This window comes from Chionomys nivalis, chromosome 1, assembly GCF_950005125.1.
Source record: "Chionomys nivalis chromosome 1, mChiNiv1.1, whole genome shotgun sequence".
NCBI classification, from domain to species: Eukaryota; Metazoa; Chordata; class Mammalia; order Rodentia; family Cricetidae; genus Chionomys; species Chionomys nivalis.
Window position 1 is genome coordinate 133,032,679 of NC_080086.1, and position 22,341 is coordinate 133,055,019.

Here is a 22,341-nt window from a genome sequence, read left to right on the forward strand (position 1 = left end):
TACATAATTAGTGTTACATTTTAATTTGAGATTTCCAAGTATTCTCAGTCCTGATAAACAGTCCAAAGAGAGACCTGGGCTCCTCTTCCTTGCTCTCCTTCCCCACCTACTCAATAATATCTGGTCTGGCTTTATCTTTAGCTCCTAATGTTCTGAACTCATGCTTGCCTGCCTCTGCTGTCTATGGGAACCACAAAGGTGGCACTTTATGGAGCCCTGTTTGACTGTGCAGTCTCTGGGCTTCTACTGGAATACTAATTATAAGGTCATTTGGTATAACAGAAAGCTTTCTTTTCACAGTGTACTGTCAAAAGCAGATCTGAAAGCTAGGCTGGGCCTCCTTTTGAGTCTTCTATTTCTTTTCTAAAGGAATACTCTGGACTCTAAGATTCTCTTCGCTGCTGAACTCTGGTGCACATCTTACTCTCTATTCTCTTGAACTCCATCTCCTCTCAAGAAACCAAATCTGTCTTCAACACTGTACGCTGTGCCTCCCTAGTCTGTACCTGCTCCTCCTGTGACACAGCATCCCAACACCTGCCTGTGACCATCACCCTTCCATTACCTGGCCATCTAGCCTCTTTTTGCCTTTCTTTCTTTTAAATCCTCTCATAAAACCACCCAGCTCACTCTTGTTACAACAGTGTTTTTGTGGTTTGGAGACTAACTACAATTATAGCCTAGATGAAAGAGCACACACTACTCAATTCAGCGCTATTCCAGTAACGGGTGACTCTTCACACAGCCACCTGCCCTCCTTTTGCTCTGGAGGCTTGTGAGGAGGAAGTGAACTAGACACTAGAATATTTAGTGCAATGCCTGGTACTTGTAAATACTCAACGTCAGTGCTATTACTATTGTAACAATCATCACCATGTTTCTTTTTCAGTACAGGTTCTAGTCCACAATTCTAAATGAAATAAACAGAATTATCGCCTGGTTTGCTAAACAAAGCAAATGAGATCATTTGAATCTCTCTCTCTCTCTCTCTCTCTCTCTCTCTCTCTCTCTCTCTCTCTCTCTCTCTCTCTAAAATGATACAAAGGGTGTAGGGGATCAGTTTACAGTTCTGGCAGAAAAAAATTATTACATGTGGCTACTGACTACTGAGTGACAACCAAGCAATATACATTTCCCAAGTGTGCAACAAAGTTATCAGGTTGCTAGATTTCAGAACAGAAAACATAATATATTCTGACCAACTATAAAATAATCTCTCCATTATCTTGCTATATTAGGGATGATCTTTTAAGTAAAAGATATGTCACAAAGTCATCTGAAAAAATTTTGTTTCCTGGTGTCACACATACTTTTAAAGAAATTATTAAATACATATAATAGAAACCATATTGCTGAGTCTAAGTTAGATACCAAAATGGTGTTACATCAGAGAGAGGAGAGAAGAGACAGACAAGTGTGAGCACACCACCTGAATGTCTCTGCACCCCTTTCCACAGACATGAAGAACCCCACTCTTACGAACTTCTACATGCAGACAGGCAAGGCACACAGTGTTCACTGGCAAAGTGGAAGTCAAAATCACCAGACTACATCATATTAGTTATAATCACAGAATTTCAAAAATAATCATGCACAGTTTTGGTTTTACCATCCCAATGTGATTTTGGACTGGTACCAAACATTCTTCAAAATCATGGAACTTAAATGTAAAGAAGTTTCGTTTTAGTGGATTGTACTGTGCATTTTAAAGCACATCAGACTCAGCACAGTGATGCCGTTTAGGGAAAGAAATGGACCTTCTCTTCCATAATGTTTCAAGGCCTTTCATGTTGGACACAGGCGGCTTTGTGGCATGAAGCAGTTAGAGGAGGAAGGTGACTGTTAGTCACAGGTCAGCATGGTCCTAATGTGCCTCACTAAATGTCAGAGAGCTACACATAAAGCTCAGAAGAATGTGCCACATTGGGTTTAGAACACATTTTAAGAGCAGCACTAACCTTCTCTTAGACGGTCCACCACAAAAGTAAAGCCAGTAGTTCTTGGATGTAAGACATATTCATATTTTTGAAGTCCATTCTTCTCAGCAAAATCATTACTCCGAGTCTTGTTATTTTCTAAACATAACAGACAAAATAAAAGTCATAATATTAAGGAAAATAGTTAGGTATGAGAAAAATATGAAGAATTTCTTGGATAAAAATAGCACTTATGACCAGGCATCATAAGCAAACCTTCAATCCCGGGGCTCAGAAGGCAGAGGCAGGCAGATCTTTAGGAGTTTAAGACCAGCTTAGTCTACATAGTACATTACAGGCCAGCCAGGACTAATAGTGAGAACGTGCCTGCCCCCAAAAAGACACTAATATATTACATTGTTACAGACTACATACAGAGACGATGCAGACATTTTGAATACGTGTATGAGTGCTTTGCCTGAATATATGTTGCCAATATGTGCAATGCCCAAGAAGGCCAGAAGAGGATACCAGAGTCCCAAGAACTGCAGTTACAGAAGAGGATACCAGAGTCCCAAGAACTGCAGTTACAGAAGGATTTGAGCAGCTATGTGGATGCCAGAAACCAAACCAGGTCCTCTACAAGAGTATCAAATGCTCTTAACCACTGATCCATTTCTCCAGCCCCAAAATACAAACATTTGCAATAATCCCTTACAAAGATTTCAATCTACTGGTATATGTGTGGATATATGTGAATATACGTTATGAACAGAATCTTAATAAGTTCCCTTACATTTATATCCCAAAGTTTAAAATTCACAAAAGCTAATATGTAATGAAAATTGAGATATAAAAAACCAAAACATTAATAAGCTAAAATTTTCATTAAAGATAAACTTTATGTGAGATGAGGATGTATTTCAGTGATAGAGCACTTGTCTACTATCATGCTAGGTTCAATCCCCAGCACCACTAATAATAATAAAATTCTTAAATAATAAAATTTCAAATATAACATAAAAATGCTAATAAAACTGAAAATTAACAAAAGACAAGGATTTAGACGTCCAGAAGAAATAACCAGCAATCAAATATATCAGATCAACATTTTCTTTAACCCAGTAATTTAGGCTTTCAAAGTAAAGTGAAATATCTGCCTTGCTCAAGCAGAGTGACTAATATTACTAACCAAAACCACTGCACAACAAAACAGCACATGATTAGCACATCATGTACAAACATCTGAACATGGTTTGGCTGAATATAGTTACAGAGACAAGTATATGTTTCAATTGTTGGCAATAACTTTTTTTTCCATTCCATGAGGTCATTTTACAAATTCCAAGAACCAAACTCATTATTCAGCAAATACAATTGGAAAATAAAGTGTTCAAAAATTTGGCCTTGACTTGAGATCATGAAATATGTTCTGATGACAGCAGACATTAGGGTCTGTACTTCAGCTCTATCTGGAAACCTATACACTAGTACAAGAAATAATATCTACATAAACACAATGTCCCTAGGAGTAAGCTTATGACTGGTGACTTCTCCAGCCCACAGCAACCACAGGTGCACCCCACAATACGAGATCTGGCAGACACTCTTACAGAAGCGTGTCAGTTCTCACGGGGGCACTGAGTCAAATGCCCACAGCTTCCCCAGCAGTTAAAGGAAAAGGCACTGGACATGAACATCAGTAAGCTCTTCTCCACTAGTCTGTGAATATCCTGGGCACAGGGCTATAAAACAGCACTTCTGTTACAGTCAATTGATGGACTTTTGATGGGATTAGAAGTACCAGAGTCACCAGAGAGATTAGCAGTTTGTTTTCCAGTTGTTAGTGACTCTGGGGATTCTCAGGTATAACTGAATTCTGTTCCAGATATGAATACAAACACACACAACTTTAAAATGTACAGTCACACTGTAGGGAGTTGGAAATAATCAGACAAATTAGTGTGGCGATATTCCCAGGCCATCACTATTAGTAACTGCACTAGCATCCCATTTTCCAACCGCAGCCTCCTGTCAGCTCACTCCCTGCAACTTTCCCACTCCAGCACTGCCCCCACCCATACCACAGGACTGCTAGCCACTCTCATCTTCTCAAGCCAACCGGGCATGTTCCAACCTCAGGCCTGTGCAGCTGTTATTCCATTACCCAGAAAGCCTCTTGCTGCAGATGCATCTTCTATCTTGTACATATGAACCCTACTTAAACAGAAACATAATAGAGATTTGCCCTGACCACCTTGCGACTAGCACCCTGCTCCATTCCTTTGCTCTCTATCTACCCACCCTGCTTGAGTTTTCTACACAAACTCTTATAATACCTGTACATATTATTAGTTTATTCCTCATCTAACATATGCTCCAAGGAAAGGAATTAATTTTGCATACAAAGTTTCAGACACTAAGATATTTACTAAAGAAACTATGTAGAAGAGTGTCATATTGTATGTAATGTTGTTAAACCAAAAATAGTTTTCCTTTCCAACTCAGGAAAATGGAACTCAAAATTATACCCTACCACTGTGACGGTTAATTCTGTGTGACCCTGACAAAGCGGCACCTGTCAGTTTCTAACTCTCACCTTGTCACAACCTAGATGCACCTGGAAACTCTTAAAGAGGAATTATCCAGATCTGTGATGTCGGGGGGACTACCACCCACTCTGAGTGGCATCATCTCCTGGAGAGGGGTTCTTGAACAATGTGACAAAAAGCTAGCTCACAGCAAGCAGGCAAGGATGCATTATTCTCTTCCTATCTGACTGTGAGTGTGATTGGCTGTTTGAAGTTCCTCCCCTGACATCCAGGCAGTGACAGACTGTGACCTGCAACTGTAAGCTGCTCTCAACTAGTTAGGCTGTTTATCAGAACAAGAGAAATAAAACTAGGACAGGACAAACATTTACTTTTTCGGGGGTATTTTTCAGGCAGGATTAATAGTTCAGTCAGTAGAATAATAAGGCAGATTACTTACTCCACAATGCAATAGGTCACATATAAATCAAAGGTCTTAGAAACAAGGGTCTCCTTACTTTACATGCCTACAAGGAGGGTGACTTCCGATGCAGGCACCTTTAGTCTTCAACTGCTCCTCCTCCTAGAGCTAAACCACTGGCCAGGTCAACTACTCCCTTAGAGCAAACCTTAATGTCTGCTCAAGCATATTGCAAAAAAACTTTCTTTAGAGACCCCAACACACAGCATAAAACCTAAAGTCCCCTCCCCATCTTCTCAAAGGACAGACACGGGAAAGATCACAATATTGAGGGAGAACTGAAACAGACAAAGAAGAGCATGGTCTGTTTGCCAGTTTTAAGGTTAAATAGGAGCTAGTGTGCACATACACATATTCCTAAGAATGTGTGCGCGCACGTGTGTACCTGTGACCAAATAACAGTCCAAATGAACCAAAATTTCAAATTGTGTTTATCCATGGGCTGTGGGATTACAGCAACCTTTGTGTTTACTTTTGTGTTTTTAAATTCCCCAATATATACTGCCCCCTTAACAAAAAGTTATAACCAATTATAGTATATGAAGCCAGAATGTATTTAAAGTCACAGTGAAACACACTAATCTAAAAATATGCAAGCAACCTAGTTTCAGAATTTAAAGTGAAATATAAATGTTGTAATAGGGTTTTAAAAAAATCCAAATTTAAAGATAACTCTAATAATTAAAAAATACTTTTAAATTAAATGATTGAAATACTTTTGTTAGCCCATTAAAAAGAAAGGAAGGAAGGAAAGAAGGAGGGAGAGGGGGGCGGGAGAAAAGGAGGGAGGGAAAAAGGGAGGAAGGGAGGGAGGAGTTTCCCCAACTCAATAAAAATCATCTGTAGATGTTAGTATTATAAAAATACTTTAAAGCTCCCTGACCAGTCTACTTTCTCTATACAACAAACATGGCTTTTGCAAGCTGGCCCTCCAGTGTAAGTATCATTTTAACTTACAGAAATAGTCATGTGGAGCTGGGTATATAGCTCTGTAGTAGTGGAGCACTTGCCTGGCCTGAGTGAGGTTGGCCTTGAACTCAGAGATCCACCTATCTCTGCCTCTTGAAAGCTGGGGCTAAAGACGTGTGCCACTACCACCCAGCATAAAACTCTATTTACAAATGTCCTTTCTCTTTGGTCTTCCCTCACCCATGGTACTGGAACTGGACCAGCCTACCAGTCTGGTATATGCTCTACCACTGAGCATAACTCACGGCCATCACCTTACTGTTTATGTTGAGACACTGACCACTGAGTTGCTCTGGCTGGTTTAAACTTGTGATCTGCCTGCATCAATCTCATGAGTAGCTGGACCTTTAGGATTGTACCACCAGGTCTGGTTTGGGTACCATTAACTGAGTGACTTTGGGGTCATCCATTAATTTTGTTGATAGTCACATATCTCATGTTAGGATTAAAAGATTTAATTAGTGGCTTATAAGGTTTTAAGTTCTGTGATCCAAACGCCAGATGCCTCACCTGTGAGGTCAGTTCCTTCTGGAAAGATGAGAAGTTGGAGTGGTTCATGGATGTCACAAAAATAATCAATCATGTCTTCAAAATGGCTCTTATCATCCTTCCACTTCCTATGAATGAAGATAAAGGCAGCAGCTTGCATGGCCCAGCCTAAAAAAAAATTAACAAGCATTTGCATGAACTTCAAGAGCAATATTCACATTCTACTAAATATAACTTTCAAGTCCGCAATTTTTTTTTACTATATTTACTATCATAAGCATTCTATAACATTATAAATTTAGCAGTCATCTTGAATTAAACAGATAAGCCACAGTATTTTTTATAGGAATTTGGTTATCCTAGGGTTTATAAAATTCTTAAAAATCTCGTTTAAGTCACAGCTTGCCATTACATTATAATCTTAAGGTACTACTGTTTATCAAGCAGTAAAAAAAGAACTTTCTCAGGTCATGGAAGAATTCTCTAATATTTCGTTTTCTGTACTCTCAAACTAAATGCAAATGCTATTTTCAACAGTATCACCAGATTTTACTTAAATGAAAAGGGAAACTCTAGAATGTTACTAAGCACATCCCTTGAGTGTGTATGTCGTCACACTAGCTATCTCAGAGGTAGAACCACTTTACTGCTGAAAAGGCAGTCTTGGTAAACCCACCTGTACTTCAGATGCCTACCCAGCCTTCGCCAGCCTTCCCTGACCATTCTTCCGTGGCCACAACCTCTTGAGCTTTTGTGGGAGATGCCTGACTCAGGACAGCCTATGCAGTCTCTGAAGAAGCTCACAAGGCATGAAAAGCTTGGGCTACACATAGTAACTCTCTAGGCCAACCGAATGTCCCTTCTGTCTTATAATTTTACCTAGGAGCATTGGAAAGTAAACTGTGAAGCAAAGGCAGTTAGGCAATAAAGACAGCATATGTAGTAAAGGCCAAAAGTTCTTGCTGCTGAGCCAAACACAGAGTTCTTTCTGATTCCTAACAAAGCACTTTGGTCCTCAGTCTTGCCAGCCCATGTACAGGTTCATCTCCATGATGACACTGAGAATCCTCCTCTCTGACTCTATCACAATAACCACAACACTCATCTCAGCAGTAGGGATGATGGGTAATACCCTGCAAACATGCAGTGCTGTTCTGAAATCCAGACATGCCATGGTTTACCTATCCCCTACTCCCTTATAATTTAGGTTAAGACCAATCTGAGAATCTCTTATCTCTACTAGACATCTAGGGGTAAGATTTCCTAATATTTTTTATGTTTTCCTGTTATACTTCTTAGTGTTCCCCTTCTCCCATTTTTCCCTGTCTTCAGTGGAAATTAAGGAGTTTTGCCCCTTCCCTTGTTCTCTGAAATCCAGGCTTTCCTAGCACTCAGCCCTCCCATATGATCATGTATACCATCTACAGCTACCGCGGTCTAACAATGTCGGGGAGCATTAGGTGCCACCAGGACAGTATGGCTGCCACAGGGACAGCACTACCCATGAAATGAAACATGGACTTCCTACCCCTTGGCAGACAGCATGCTGACCTCAGCTTGACTGGCTTGGAAGCAGAACATTCCATTTCATTCCTCTGCTTTTATACCCTTCTTTATTTGGTAAGTCTGTTGAACCACACAGCTCCATCAACACTGAGTTCAATTATTAAGTTCCACCAACCAAAACAGCTCTTAATTCTACCACTGTGTAAACAGGAAGACTTCGGTTTAAATTTAAGTTTAATTATTAAAAAGTAAAATGATGCCCAAACTGTATGCCTCTTACCACCACCCTTCTCAGTGAATTTATATGGATCACTTGGCTGCTCCAAATACTGTTTACTTCTCTATCACATTCCTCAACATGACAGAAATGTTGTAAATATTTCGACTTGACCCCAAGCTTGCTGACCTCTTTGCTTGTGCCCTTCTGTTAGTCCTTCCTTTTGAAAATTGTTTCTGTCCTCGCATTCCTGAAATGTATTTTTGGTTCTTAACTTTGGAAGCTGGTTTGGCTAAAAATAGAATTTGAGGTTCCAAATCACTATTTCCTCAGCATTTCAGAGCATTTCCCATAGTCCTCTATCCCTCAGTGCGGCCAGTGTGGCTAGCATCCAGGAAGAAGCCAAACCCAAGCTCATCCATGAAATACCCTACCAACCACTCCCCAGATTTTATGATTTTTCTCTTCTGTCCCAATAACTGAGCTTATTTCAACAGTCATATTTTTGTTTTTAATATTTGCCAATGATTCTTTTCTATACAGGCTATTTGATGAAAAAATAGTGTAATTATAAAAATAATGTTTGGTGAATGCTAACAACATGCTTGGTATTGGTCTGAGCATTTTATTTCATTAGTTCTCAAGACAACAATGAATCAGGTAACAATTACTATCTACTGCATGGATGAGGCTTTCTGAAATGCTTCTCACTATGTAGCCTAAGCCTGAGGAAGCCTCAAACTCACTTTGTAGCCTAGGCTGGCCTTAAACTCACAGCAATCTGACCGTTATACCTCTGTCTCCCAGCATGCTATCTATCCCTACTTTGCAGCCATCAAATGTTTTAAATCAGTGTGAAGGGGCTGGAGAAATGGCTCGTGGTTATGAGAACATACTGTTCCCTCAGAGGATCCAACTGTGGTTCTCAGCACCCATGTTGAGTAATTTGCAACCACTTATACCTCAAGCTCCAAGAGATCTGACACCTCTAGGTATCCACAGGCACCTATACTCATGAGCACATACCTACACACAGGGACACACACATATAACTTAAAAAATATTAACAAACCTTTATAAAAATACTGCAATGTATATTCTAAGCAGCTTGCCTCCAATATATACTTGAATTTCTCTACATACATTATGTATAATGTATAGGCTCAGAGAATTACTACTCATTACAAGTCCAACTGTATAAACCATTTTCCTCCTTAAAGCCGTACAGTTTCTACGAATGCTTAATTACACCATGTTCACATTTGTAAAGAATGTTCTAGGGCTGGAAAGACAGCTCAGGAACTAGAGCCTGGTGTTTTGAGTTCAACCCCAGACCTCACGTGTTAGGAGAGACTTGACTGCCTCAACAATGGCATCCACATGTACACATACATATAAATAAATGTAAGAAAAAGAAAAAACACCTGCATCACCCAACCTCTCTCCTCTCCTCCAAGAGACTTCAGTCCTTCCCTGGAGCCTTTGCCATCTTCCCTTCCACCTACACAGCATCAGCACCAATCACCCTCAAGGACAAGTGAGAAACCCCTAGTCACTCTGTCCTACCCACGGACCATAATCTATAATTTCACTTTGTTCTTCCTGACATTCCTTTACTAGAAGAAACTATTCAATTGAATGTGGTTTTATTCTGTTTTTCCTCTTCCTGTGTATTCCTGGATGACCTGGAGCTTCCTCTGTAGGACCTAAAAACCCACCTGCTTCTGTCTCTCAAGGGCTAGGATTAAGGCGTGTACCACCTCCTGGCTCAACTGAATGTATTGCTAACGTCGAGCATTCACATTCTTCCTTAGTAAGTAAACTTGTGTGCCATTACTTTTTTCTTTCACTCATTTTAGTACAGATGGCATACAATTAAGGAATCATAAAAACATCTGTGTTACTCATCTATTGCAGAACTGAACCATGGTGATAGCTTAGGCATTATCATCAATGTCTGTGTATCTGCTAATGCAATATGGTATCTTCTGTAGCACTATGAACAAGACACCAGAAACCAAAGTAGCTAGACAACTCTTTCCTTCCATGGTATTTTCAATCCTGAAGAAAGAAACCAAGAAATGCTATCCAAAGGCCTCTAACTAACTGAGAATAAACAATATGAGCAGATGCATACTATAAGTGAAAGCACTACCACAAAGATCCCAAGAAACAGTAGTGACTGAGTGGGCACCTGTGTGCAACAGTAGCCATAGCAATAAATCCAGAAACTAGTTAACAAGCAGTCACAGTTCCCAGAATGGCAACCTCAGTCAAGACACTAGTGTCATAGAGACAAAGGCAAGAGCCATCTTCCTGGAACTCCTCATGTAACAAATGGGTAATGTTCTCCACCCCTCTACTGAGAGGATCAATTTCCACAAAGCCTCTGGCTTTTCAAATTTTCTTGAGTGGAGGCAGACCATTAATTTATGACCTTTTCCTTCAAGAATCCTGTTGCAGTATGCTGTGGTATTAGGCTTCACAGATGCTTGTTCTCAAAGAAAAGGCAAGACATAAAACACAAGCAAGCAAGCAAATGATCTTCTAAAGCAAACATTTTAAAACACAATTCCAAACTTGAAAAACCACAAAATTGAGAAGGAAAACAAACCATAAGAAAAGAAAAGAAAGCATGCATGGCATGTGGCTTATCCCATTGTCTTCGACAAGAGTAGAGATTACCCTAGAAAGAACCCATCTCTTGGCAGACTTTATGCACCCTTGTTTGAAATTGAGGAAATAAACATTCACTGAAGGCATATGTTGGCAAGATGGGACTTTTCATTTGTGGTAAAACTTAGTTTCATTCTAACATAGGTCAATAGTTCTTTCATCCTTTAGATTGCCATTGATCATTTTCTAGATACTTTCTCATCTATTTACACCTTTATCAAATTCTCAAGCTAAGTATATCACTAGCTCTCCACGACCCAGACTATACTAGCAACTAGCAGAACCATGACAAATCCCTCAACGTACCAACTCTTGAACTGATGCATATGTCACATACAGACAACAGGCAGCAGAGGTTGCTACATAGCTAAGGTTAACACTGGAAAATTAACCTAGATTAATTTAGTAAGTCAAAAGTAATAATAAAAGCCCTTAAAAGTAGAAGAGGTTGGGGTGGGGAAGGGGGCTTCAGTATCAAAATGGTAGGATAAAGACTCAACTTGCCACTGCTGTCTTTGAAGATCAAAGAAGGAGCTACCAGCCAAGGAATGTGTGTATCTAAATACTGGGAAAGGCAAGAAAACAGCTCATCCAGAGAGCATATGCAAAAGGATGTAGAGCCAGGCAGGGTGGTGCACCGCTTTAACTGCAGCACTAAGGAAGCAAATGGATCTCTTTGAGTTTGAGGCCAGCCTGGTCTATACAGTGAGACCGTGTCAGAGAAGGGGGGTAGGGGGAGTCTTAGAATATCAGAACATAAGCAAGAAGAAGAAACAAGAAGGGTATATCAATTTCCAACATCCAAAGCTAAAAAACTTTCAATAATAAAATAATGATAGCACTGAGACAATAAAATCAAATAATAAAACAAATATGATGAGCATGGATTGTCACTGATGAATTTAACATAGTTACTGGTGAATATACAGAATCTAGTATAATGAATATAGCACCATGGCAGTAGGAAAACCTGGCTGACACCCTTATCACTCAAGTAATTAATATAAATGTCACTAACAACAGAGCACCTGCCACCAGGAACCTCTCTGATAGGAGACTGGCACTTCACCTCTGGTATTTACTCCCCAGATGCTTGACCACCATCTAATGCAGAACATGGTAAAACTCAAAATGAGGAGATCCTATGCAGAAGCACCATGGAAAGAAAGTGCATAATGACGTAAAGTGGAGCAAGAACGACTAAAGGGAAGGTGTCCCCGAGGGATGGAGGACAGAAGAACGACAGTAAAAGACAGACTGGCAAAGCCACACGAGTGGACTGGTCAGCCTTACACAGCACCACTCTCACTTTCCCTTGAATGGCCTGCTGCTCGGAAAAGGACTAGCACCATGGGAGACGGGGGAAATGGAGACGCCCTTTACCATCGTTCTATTGCCAATACACCTAAATAGACCTAAAATTATTCCATATAAAGCTTCTTATTTCAGAACATTTATTTGTTGATGCAAAATTCTGTTTGATTAAAAATATACAAGTAAAATATGTTTTTAACAACTACTTTCCATCTAATATCAAAGCCTAAATATTTTACTTAGAAGTCATATGAACTATATTAATTTCAAGAGTTAAAGAGTTACCAAGTAACAACATTTTTAAAAAGATTTTTTAAATTTATTTAATTTTATTTTATGAGTACTGGTGTTTTGTCTGTGTGAGGGCGTCAGATCCCTCTGGAGTTAGACAGTTGTGAGCGGCCATGCAGGCTAGTGACAATTAAAACTCTGAAAGGTTAAAGCAGCCAGTGCTCTTAACCACTGAGCCATCTCTCCAGCACCAATGTTTTGTGGGGTTTTTATTTGTTTTGTTTTGTTTTTTAGACAGGGTTTCTCTGTGCAGCCCTGACTGTCCTGGAACTCACTCTGTAGTCCAGACTGACCTTGAGCTCAGAGATCCTCCTGCCTGTGCCTCCCAATGCTAGGATTAAAGTTGTGTACCACCACCACCCAGATGAAATATCTAACTTTAAACATACAGAAAATGTTTTCTATAAGATTTATAAGAAACAAAAAGGGCAGTGCCGATCTTTTTTTTTTTTTACAAAAATGACACAGGCTTATAATAAATATAACAGCTAATCTATCCCAGCACTAAAAATGTAATGACAGTTTACACATACTCTAGTAACAAGAAAAAGGATAATTGAAAACATTGGTCAAATTATCCATTGAAATTCTGGTTAACAAACAACTGTCGTCAGGTACAGAGTCCATCTTGCATCTTTTTACTATTATTGCAAAGTTGTCATTGCATTGTTTATGTCTCACCAATAAATGCAAGGCAGATGAAAAGCCTTAAGGTTCACCCAAATAATTCCTTTACACTCTCTCTTAAAATGACTACTACAAAAGCATGCCTTATAATTTTAGAATATAATTACAAATTTGGGGAAAGGGACTCTCTGATTTTCAGCAGACCTAAGGATGCAAATTATGCTTGTTGTTGCTGGCACACGCCTCACCTGCAGCGAGGTACGCCTGCCTGAGGATCAGCTCAGAGCACATCCACAGGACATCCTAGTTAAGGAATGGAGTGCACAAAGAGTGCACTACTCTTTCTTGTCTTGTGGTTTTCCTTTCTGTTCCCCACCACATGGAGCCAAATCTTGTTTGATGTCCAATATACTGTTTTAGCAGGCTTGGCTGGTCTGCGCTTAAGCCATAAATTCAAAGTTATCAGCTGGGCATGGTGGACACCATAACCCAAGTTTCAAAGAAACTGGAATTTGAAGTGTGAGAATGCATGGAACCTTGTGCTCGTGGCCGTCCTGGTCTGGAATGGCATCTTTGAGAGGACATGGGAAGGAAAATCTCAGGGTAAGAAATGTTCTGCTTTTGCTGGGGACCCTTGGGACTATTTCCAAGGCCTTGTGAGGAGATCAAGTGGTGAGTGGATCAATATTTTCTCCATGTCTTCTGGGGAGCAGGTCTCTGGTGGATCTGGAAGCTGTTAAGTCCCTCACGGCTTGTCTATTATACCCTCAGTTGTCATTTAAGTGTTATTTTTGAAATATTTAAAGTCACACTTTTTTTTCAGAAGGACTCAGTACTAGCTGAGTGTGTTTTGTCCTAAATGCCTGGCATCACAAGTGCTTTATTTTGTGTATTTTTAAAAAGTATTTTCATACACATAATGCAACCCATGTCTAATAAATACAAATTCGCTGACTTTACCTTATACTCGGAGCCTGAAGTAATTTTAAACAACAGTTTTATTAGCTGTGCACAATTCGACAGTCACGAACCATGTGAGGTCAGGGGTGGATGTTTTGGTGCAGTATCATGTCAGTATTAAAAACTTTGAGACTTGTGAGCATTTCAAATGTCAGCTCATCTGGCGTAGGCTTAAGAGGACCTTTACTCACTTTCTCCTCAATCACACCCCCGACGCCACGGTTCCTAGCGCTGGTTCTCTCCGCCTCCCTTGTAAGTACTATGAGAATTCTTATCACTATGCCTCCTCACATGATTCTCTTTTTCCTCTATGTTCTTCTTTAATTCAATGGATCCTCACATTTCATCATACTTTCCAGTCAATTATCATTCTTTGTATTTCTCATTCAAAGAATTTTATTCAAATGCTTGCATCATAATATTTGATCCACTTTATAGTGTTAGGGATTTTTTCTGCTTCTGTTCTATACACATTTACAACAAATAAGACTGAAACTAATTTAAAATATCCCATTTTTAAAAAAAATAGCTAAAATCACTCTCCCAACTAAGTTAGTTGAGCATCCCTATCTGTGGATATTAATTTTATATGTAAAAGCTTATAAACACTCACGGCACAGTGACATGATATGATATCAACACAGAAAAATCAGGAACTTTCTTACATACAAATGACAAACATACTAAGAAAGAAATAATCCCACTCACAATAAACAAAAAAAATTAAGAAATCTTGGACTAAAGCTAACTAAAAAGTGAAAAAAAAAAACCTCTAAATGTAAAGTATAAAACACAGAAGAAAACACTAGCAGATTGAAAATCCGCCTCATGCTCATGGATCAGAAAAAATAATATTGTGAAAACAGCTGTCTTGCCAAAAGCGATCTACAGATAAATGTACTCTCCATCTATATTCCACCATTATTTTTCATAGAAATAAGAGAAGTGGGCCTTTAAATTCATATGGAAGCATGAAACACCCCAGATACTCAAAGCAATCATGAGCAGAAAGAATGATACCAGAGGGTATTAAGTTATACTACCAAGCCATAGTAACAAAAGCAGCATGGCACTGGCACAAAGACAGACATGTGCAGCCGCGGGATAGAACAGAGGACCCAGAGATAAGCTCACACAGCTAAGCCACTTAATTTTTGACAAATATGCCAAAATACACACCGGAGAAAAGACAAGTCTCTTCAACAAAACTTTGTGTCTACAATCAGAAGAAAAAACTGAGATCTTTATCTTCCACCTGCACAAATATCGACTCCAAAAGGAAAGACCTCAACTGAAAAGCCAGAACTCTGAAACTATCAAAGGAAAAGTAGAGGGAACAATTAAGATTCAGGCCTAGGCGGGCACTTTCTCAACAGGACTACAGCCCCTCACAAAATAGGAGCGACAGTCAACAGACAGGAAAGGAATCACGAAGTGAAAAAGTTGTAAGCGACACAGCTGAGTGAGTGAAGAAATCCTCATGAGCTCCTCATCCTACAGGGAGAATGTACAAAACACACAAACGGCCCTATTAGCAGAACAAGGAAGCAGATAATTCAGTTTTTAAAAATAAGCTACAAACTGAACACAGTTCTTAAAAACAGCAAGACAAATGGCTGACAAATGTTTGAAAATGTATTCAATATCCTTATTCATCAAAGAAATGAAAATGAAAACTACTTTGAGAATCCATGTCACTCCAGCTGGAAAGATTGTTGTCGAGAGGTGAGGGACAACAGATGCTGGTGAGGACACTTGTGGGCATGTAATCTGGGGTAGTCACCACATAGATCAGTGTGAATGTTTCTAGAAACAGCTAAAAACAGGGCTTCCAAAGACCTAGGCACAAACCTACAGGACTCCATATCCCACCATAGAGACTTGCACATCCATGTTCACTGATGTTTTATTCATAAAAGCAAGAAGATAGAATCAATACAGATGTTCATCAATTGTTGAATGGGTAGAGAAACTGTGAGGTTATATACAAACAGAATTCTATTCAGACATAAAGAAAAATGAAATTATGAAATAGCATGAAAATGGAGTTAGAAAATTATGTACTAAATGAGGTAACTCGAGGTCAAAGACACAAACACCACAGCTCTCATATACAAACTTAGCTTTTATTTTATGTACATATGCATTTTTGAAGAAGTCAGCACATGTGGAATCCAGGAAAGTAAGATTCTTTAAAGAGAGGTAGTTGTGGAGCAAAATGCATGTGATTTAAAAGCTGGGGTAGAAATAGCAGAAGATAAAAAGAAATATGGGTGGGAGGCAGGAAGAACTGGGAAGAGGTGGTGGGGAGGAAAGGTCAACCAATACTAATGAGGAATTCTGGTACTCAATAAGCTAATCAAAACATTTTTCTTTAAATGTTGGAAATGAAAATACCCTATGTGGGTAGATAAATCAGCACCCTGAAGCCCTGTGTTTTTAAACAAAAATCCCAAGGCAAGGAATTATCTCCCTATGAGATTTTCAGTCTGTCAGTGAGACCCCTAAAGCCCTGAAACAATGTAGACAAACGTCACTCAATTGGTTCTTCTACAGAACCAGATGAAAAAATCCTATTGCTAAAGATGCCATATACATTGATCACAGGACACAGAGAAATCAATCTGGATATGGGCTAATGCAACCTCCCTGCTAACTAGCCTTCATAGCAGGGTGTCACACAGACCAGACTGCTAGGAGAGAATTGTCACCAACAGTCTTATACAGTGTGTGTGTGTGTGTGTGTGTGTACGCACGCACGTGTGCTCACACAGTATCAACTGGCCAGGCAAGATGTGCCAATTAGTGCAATAGTGACAATCTTTTATGGAGATAACCAGCTGATTCACTGATCTGATCTGATGTCTAGCCCACAAGAAGGAATGCACATCTGATATGTGAACTAGTCAAAAGCCCATGGCTGGGAGGTCATAGGCTCTAGAGAGAAAGTTACTGCTGCTGTTTACTAAGTGGATATGATGTGCCTTCAAACTGTCTTCTAAATAACTAGACTGATGCAGCTGTCAGCTCAGAGCAGCTCCTTTTTCCAGGGAGCTATGGTGACTGCAGAAACTCATAACTGCTAATGACTCTTGAATCTCCAGTCATAAAGAAGACATCTATATTACCCCTCCAAGGCTCCATAAACACCATGGAAGGGACGGAGCAGAGTGGACGACTGCCCTCTTAAAGGCATGACTATTGTCCTGACAGCAGCTGCAACTGCCTGCACAAGACTGGGCCCTGTGATAGATGAAAAAGGGGAGCCTTATGGGACCTTAACCCCTCTTGAGGATTTAGATGCACTAATAATTAGTGGGGGAACAGGCATTTTCCAATGGTACAGGTACTAGAAAGGTATCTACACGCTTGTGAGCAAACTCTCACCTATACTCCTGTAAACAAGTTTTATATTTGGTCACATCAAAAGAGAAAAAGTAGAAGGTGGGCAACTCAAAAAACAGAAAAAAAATTAATGGCAGTAGGGGTGAGACAAAATAAGAAAACGGGGTGAACATGATCAAAATACATATGTGCATGTATAAAAATGTCATAATGATATGACATTTAAAAATACTTTATTAGCAAGTATTTTATTTTTAAAAATAAGAGAAAGAGGCAGAATGCATGTGGTCTTGCCTTCAAGAAAGAAGTCTATTGCCAAAAGCCTCAAAGAGCACGGTGTACACTGAGATCCTAGCACCTGCAAGACTGAGGCGAGAAGAGTCGAGTTTGAGGCCAGCCTGGGTTCTCATAATAAAACAAAACAAAACTAAACAAACAAACAAACCAAGAAAATCAAACAAAAAGAAGATCAGACTCAAACAAACAACAAAGTAACACAGCACACAGTTAATAGGTATGTGACGTACAAGAGGACATGAGATCCAGCCTGCTGCTGCAGGAGAACCTCCACGGGACTTGTCTGAACGCAGGAAGAGAGGAGAGAGTGGCTGCCTAAGAATGTGTTTGTGTCATTTTAATTTGTGAATGAGGTTTTATAAGAAAGTTACCAATTTATTAGATTCATATCCTTCAGTGTGGTAGTCCTAAGAAATGGTCTACTTCCTTGATAATAGTTTATTTTCTCTTCTAGAATTAAGATTTGTTTAAAACAGAGATGAAGATAAAATCTCCATAACAAAGCCATTAAGAAAAAAGAAACTGGAGGTTATTTGTAGCTCCATGAGATATGCTGAGAATAATATACTTTAATTGGCACCATTGTAGTTTTAGAGTAGGCACAAATACATACAAAGTAAGTTAATGTATGAATAACATACCAAATCCAGGAACACTTTTGAGACTGGATTTGAGGCAAATTTTCTCCAGTCTGAGATAGCTGTATCTCATCAGACAATTCCACAGGAACATCCAGTCTACTCTGGTCCGATGGTTCATAATGATGACACTCCTTTCTCCGGGTACAAATGCGTCACCTGTTATAACCACTTTGACACCAAACATCGTCTCCAACAATGCCTACCGAAAAATAAAAAATTCAGATATAGAACAATTTAGGATTTTCAGGCCAAGAAGCCAGGTATGAGATTATTCTTAAACATGTCTATTAATTTATTAGATATTTACAATATTCAAAAGAAATGAAAAAATATTTAAGAGTTATGAATCTTTTTCTTTCTTGCTAACCTTGTCATGACTATGCTATGTTGCTTTTCATAATACGAAAAAGATGACACTTAAAAACTAAATAACTAAATAAAAAATTGTCTTTGGAAAAGCAACCCTGAGTCCAAACTAAATACTTAACAATTTTTAAAAAATTACTGCAATTTTCCATATGTAAATTTCATCATGTTATAGCCTATGGTTTCTAACACATAAAACATAGTTTCCTATATTCTTGCTTCTGTAATAAATGGGGGTTAGTTGATCAAGTATAAGACAATGAAGTACTATATACTCTTATTCCACTAATTTTAATTTCTGGAAGTTTCACAATAAAAAATATAAACTACATTTCAAATCTTCAATTATATATTATTAAGTTAAAATAAATACAAAATAAGATTTTACTGGGTACTTTAAAGGATATATATTATAACATAATTTTAAAAAGAATAATCAAAAATATAACTGAATAAAGGACTGAAGAAACTAAATTTCATTTTTTTCTATAAGATGATCTTCGGTTGCTCAAAAATAATACATAAAGACTAAAATAACTTTGTCTACTGAAATCTTTCAGCCTACCACCTACAGCAAACGTCTGGCACATATGAATGATCAAACGCTTGCCGAGTTTGTTAAACTAACATTTCTAAGACCTGTGGATATAACTTAGACTAAATATTCAGAAGGAAAGTGTGTATTACAATCTAGAGTTCTTAAGAAGTGAGCTAGCACCCACCTCCCCTTCTCTTTTGTTTCCCTTCATTATATTGCCCAGAGTCTGCACTCATCCTCTACCGCAGTCTCCCAAGAAACCAAGACTACAGCGGGCATTACCATTCCCAACTTCAATCTCAATCTCAAGATATTACATGGAAATCCTATTTCATAACTAATCGAGAAAGGGTTGATAGGGAGGTGAAATTCAACTAAAAAATTCAAACCTCTCAAACATCTTTAAATCATCCAACATTGACAACGAAGGAGCCACAAGTATCTTTGATAGCATGAAACACAAACACAGTGATAGAGAAGTAAAACAAATCATGTATGCAAATATCCACATATAAGGCTTTCTACAAGAGTAGGATATTTTAGAGGTGAATAAAAAGGAAACAACGATTTAAAAAGTTGTATTCATGTACTTCTTCCAAAAAGGAGGGTGTTTGGGTTGGATGGCTGGGTAGAGCTACCACTAGAGCTGGCGATGCTGTTTCTTGAGCTGCTTGACAGCTACAGTTATACCAAGGACCATGGAGACAGGAGGGCTGCTGGGGTTGGCTGGTTTCTAGTCTGAGAAAACATGAGCCCCAGGTTCAGGGATAAAACTCCACTTTAAAGGAATCAGTGAGCAGTGATGGAACAAAATAAAGGACACACTCTTCTGACCCCCACCCCCCACTAACACACACATCAATACACACACACAAACATTATTCATTAACGTGTACATTAGTGTTTACTAACTTTTTTATGTTTTTTTCTATTTAAAAATTAAAAGCTTTATGGGCTGGGCACGTTAGCACATGCCTTTAATCTAAGTAAGTGTGAGGCAGGGCTAAGTGGATCTCTGTTTGTTTGGTTTTTTTTTGTGATTTAACAGAGTTAACAGTTTACTTCTGTCCCATAAAGAAGTTTCTCATTCAAATGAGAAGTAGAAAAGACAGGTGTGTAAACTTAAAATTGAGGTTATTTTAGGTAGTGGGCTGTCACCTCCACAGTGTGGATATCCTGTCCTGTTTATCATTACATCTAAGAATCTGCCTTCATTCTGCCTGTGTCCTGAGAACTTTAGTGAAGCTGAATTTAAAGATAATGGACTAATTTGTTTGACAAAGGAAATTTTAAGGCAAGAACATTTACTCTGTGGCATGGCTACTTTTTACTATGTTTACCTAGGTTTATAGTTAAAAAGAGAAAAGGAGGCAGTGGCAGAAGGATCTCTGTGAGTTCGAGGCCAGCCTGGTCTACAGAGCTAGTTCCAGAAAAACATAGAGGAACCCTGTCTCTAAAAACAAAACAAAATGAGAGAGAAAGAGAGAGGGAGAGAGAGAGAGAGTGTTAGAGAGAGAGAGTTTGTTGTTGTTGTTTTTTTAACTGTGCAGTCTGTTGAGGAAGAAAAGAGCTCAAACACGTTATAAACTTCACAGCCACGAAGAACCACTTGGCTCTGTGCTGGGACAACGGGAAATATCCATGAAGAGAAAGACTTTACACATTAAGGGTTCCAACTTTTGAACATGAAAGCTTACTTGAAGAGAGGGCTCCTGAACTGGAAATGAAGCTGAAGGTCTTCTCCATGCCTTGAAAGCAACTGTCTGGGAAAATGTTCCCCAGTGTCGGCACGGAGAAGCTGAGAGCTTTAAGAGACCCAGACTACGGCTCAAGCTGATAGAAGAGTGTGCCAGCATTGTGCAGCTTACTAGCTTTGTAGGCATGAGAGATGCAAGACTGAGAAGGCCACGGAGTCCTCTTCAGAGAGCAACCAAGGCCAGGCAATGGTGTGGCAGGGCAGATTCCCTATAAGGAGCTGCCGAGGACAGATGTGAGGCTATGAGGTGAGCCTGTTTCCATGGAGACCCAGGAGACTGAAGATGTCAGAATCCTTTTTCCTTTAAGTAGCTGTCAGCAGGGTATTTCATCACAGAATGAGAAAAGCAACTAGTATTGAATCCCTAGAAGCTTCCATTTCCTTCTCTGTAAGCACTGATAATGGTGGCAGCTGAAACAACGTCACCCATCCTCCTTAAGCCCTTAGCAGGGGTCACACTGGTGGTCAACTGGTTTTACTCTCATTGCATCTGGATTCTTACACTGTTTTTCTTTTTAACAAAGCCTTCTAATTATTTTTGTACCTGAGCTAAATACACAACCATACCATGGTAACTTGGGCCAGTATACAAGTCCTTTCCTGTGCCTGCAGAGCAGACCACTTAAAATGTGAGTGAAGAAGTCAGAAGCTAGGAGGACCAGGCTGCAAGTACTGCATTTCATAAAACAGATATATCTGTACACAAAATTTAAAACACAAATAAGTTTAAGAAGGGAAGGATTAGCTTTTCACAAGTGATGAACGCAAGTTTAAAAGTCACTCACCACAGGACTTACTTTTAAATAAGGAAAGTATACTGTAAATGGGTTTAACAGTCAATTATCAGGAGACTTTTAAGAAATGTCTATCCGACCCCAAGCACCCTGTCAGTAACTACTGATCAATCTCCATCTGAAGGGTCCACAGCAGCTGCATGACCTTCATCCTGCAGGCAGGCACTCAGCCTGCTGCCCGAGGGAGACATGCTGCTCAGTGAAACAGGTAGTTTGGCTCCTTTACCAATTAGGGAAGAACATTTCCCTTCTTGTTTCCTTTTTCAGGTACTATACTCATCGACTGCCTACCAAAACAGACTGAGGAGAAAAGAGGAATAGCTGTCGCTAAGGAGAAACAAAGACCAGAACAGTCCCCAAGAGACCATCCAAGGAAAGACAAGTGCACAGTGCCCACGATGCACAACCTCTTCTCAGTCCCAGAGGAGGGGACCTGACAGTCATCGGCTCGAGATCAGGAGGTGCGCTTAGAGCAATTATACAGAGAGCCACAGGCCCGAGGACTGCTGAACACTTGATGCTCTTGAAAAGCAGCTCACCCAAGCTACTAACTTCATCTTCAGATAGAAATCACATTTTCTTGATTTTTTTTTATGTTCCTAATTTTTGTAATTACTGGAAAGAAGC

General features: G+C 39.3%; 1 protein-coding gene across 4 annotated transcripts in view; it reads right to left on the bottom strand.

Moving 5' to 3' along the window:
- Positions 1–22,341, bottom strand: part of Lclat1 (lysocardiolipin acyltransferase 1) — a 121,560-nt gene that overhangs the window by 49,409 nt on the left and 49,810 nt on the right. For all 4 annotated transcript variants that reach the window (XM_057788624.1, XM_057788615.1, XM_057788633.1 and 1 more), the window contains exons 3-5: positions 18,261–18,459; positions 6,408–6,554; positions 1,959–2,075 (exon numbers count right to left, since the gene is read on the bottom strand). In XM_057788624.1, coding sequence (XP_057644607.1) covers positions 1,959–2,075; positions 6,408–6,554; positions 18,261–18,459 — 463 coding nt within the window. The remainder of the gene's footprint in view (positions 1–1,958; positions 2,076–6,407; positions 6,555–18,260; positions 18,460–22,341) is intronic.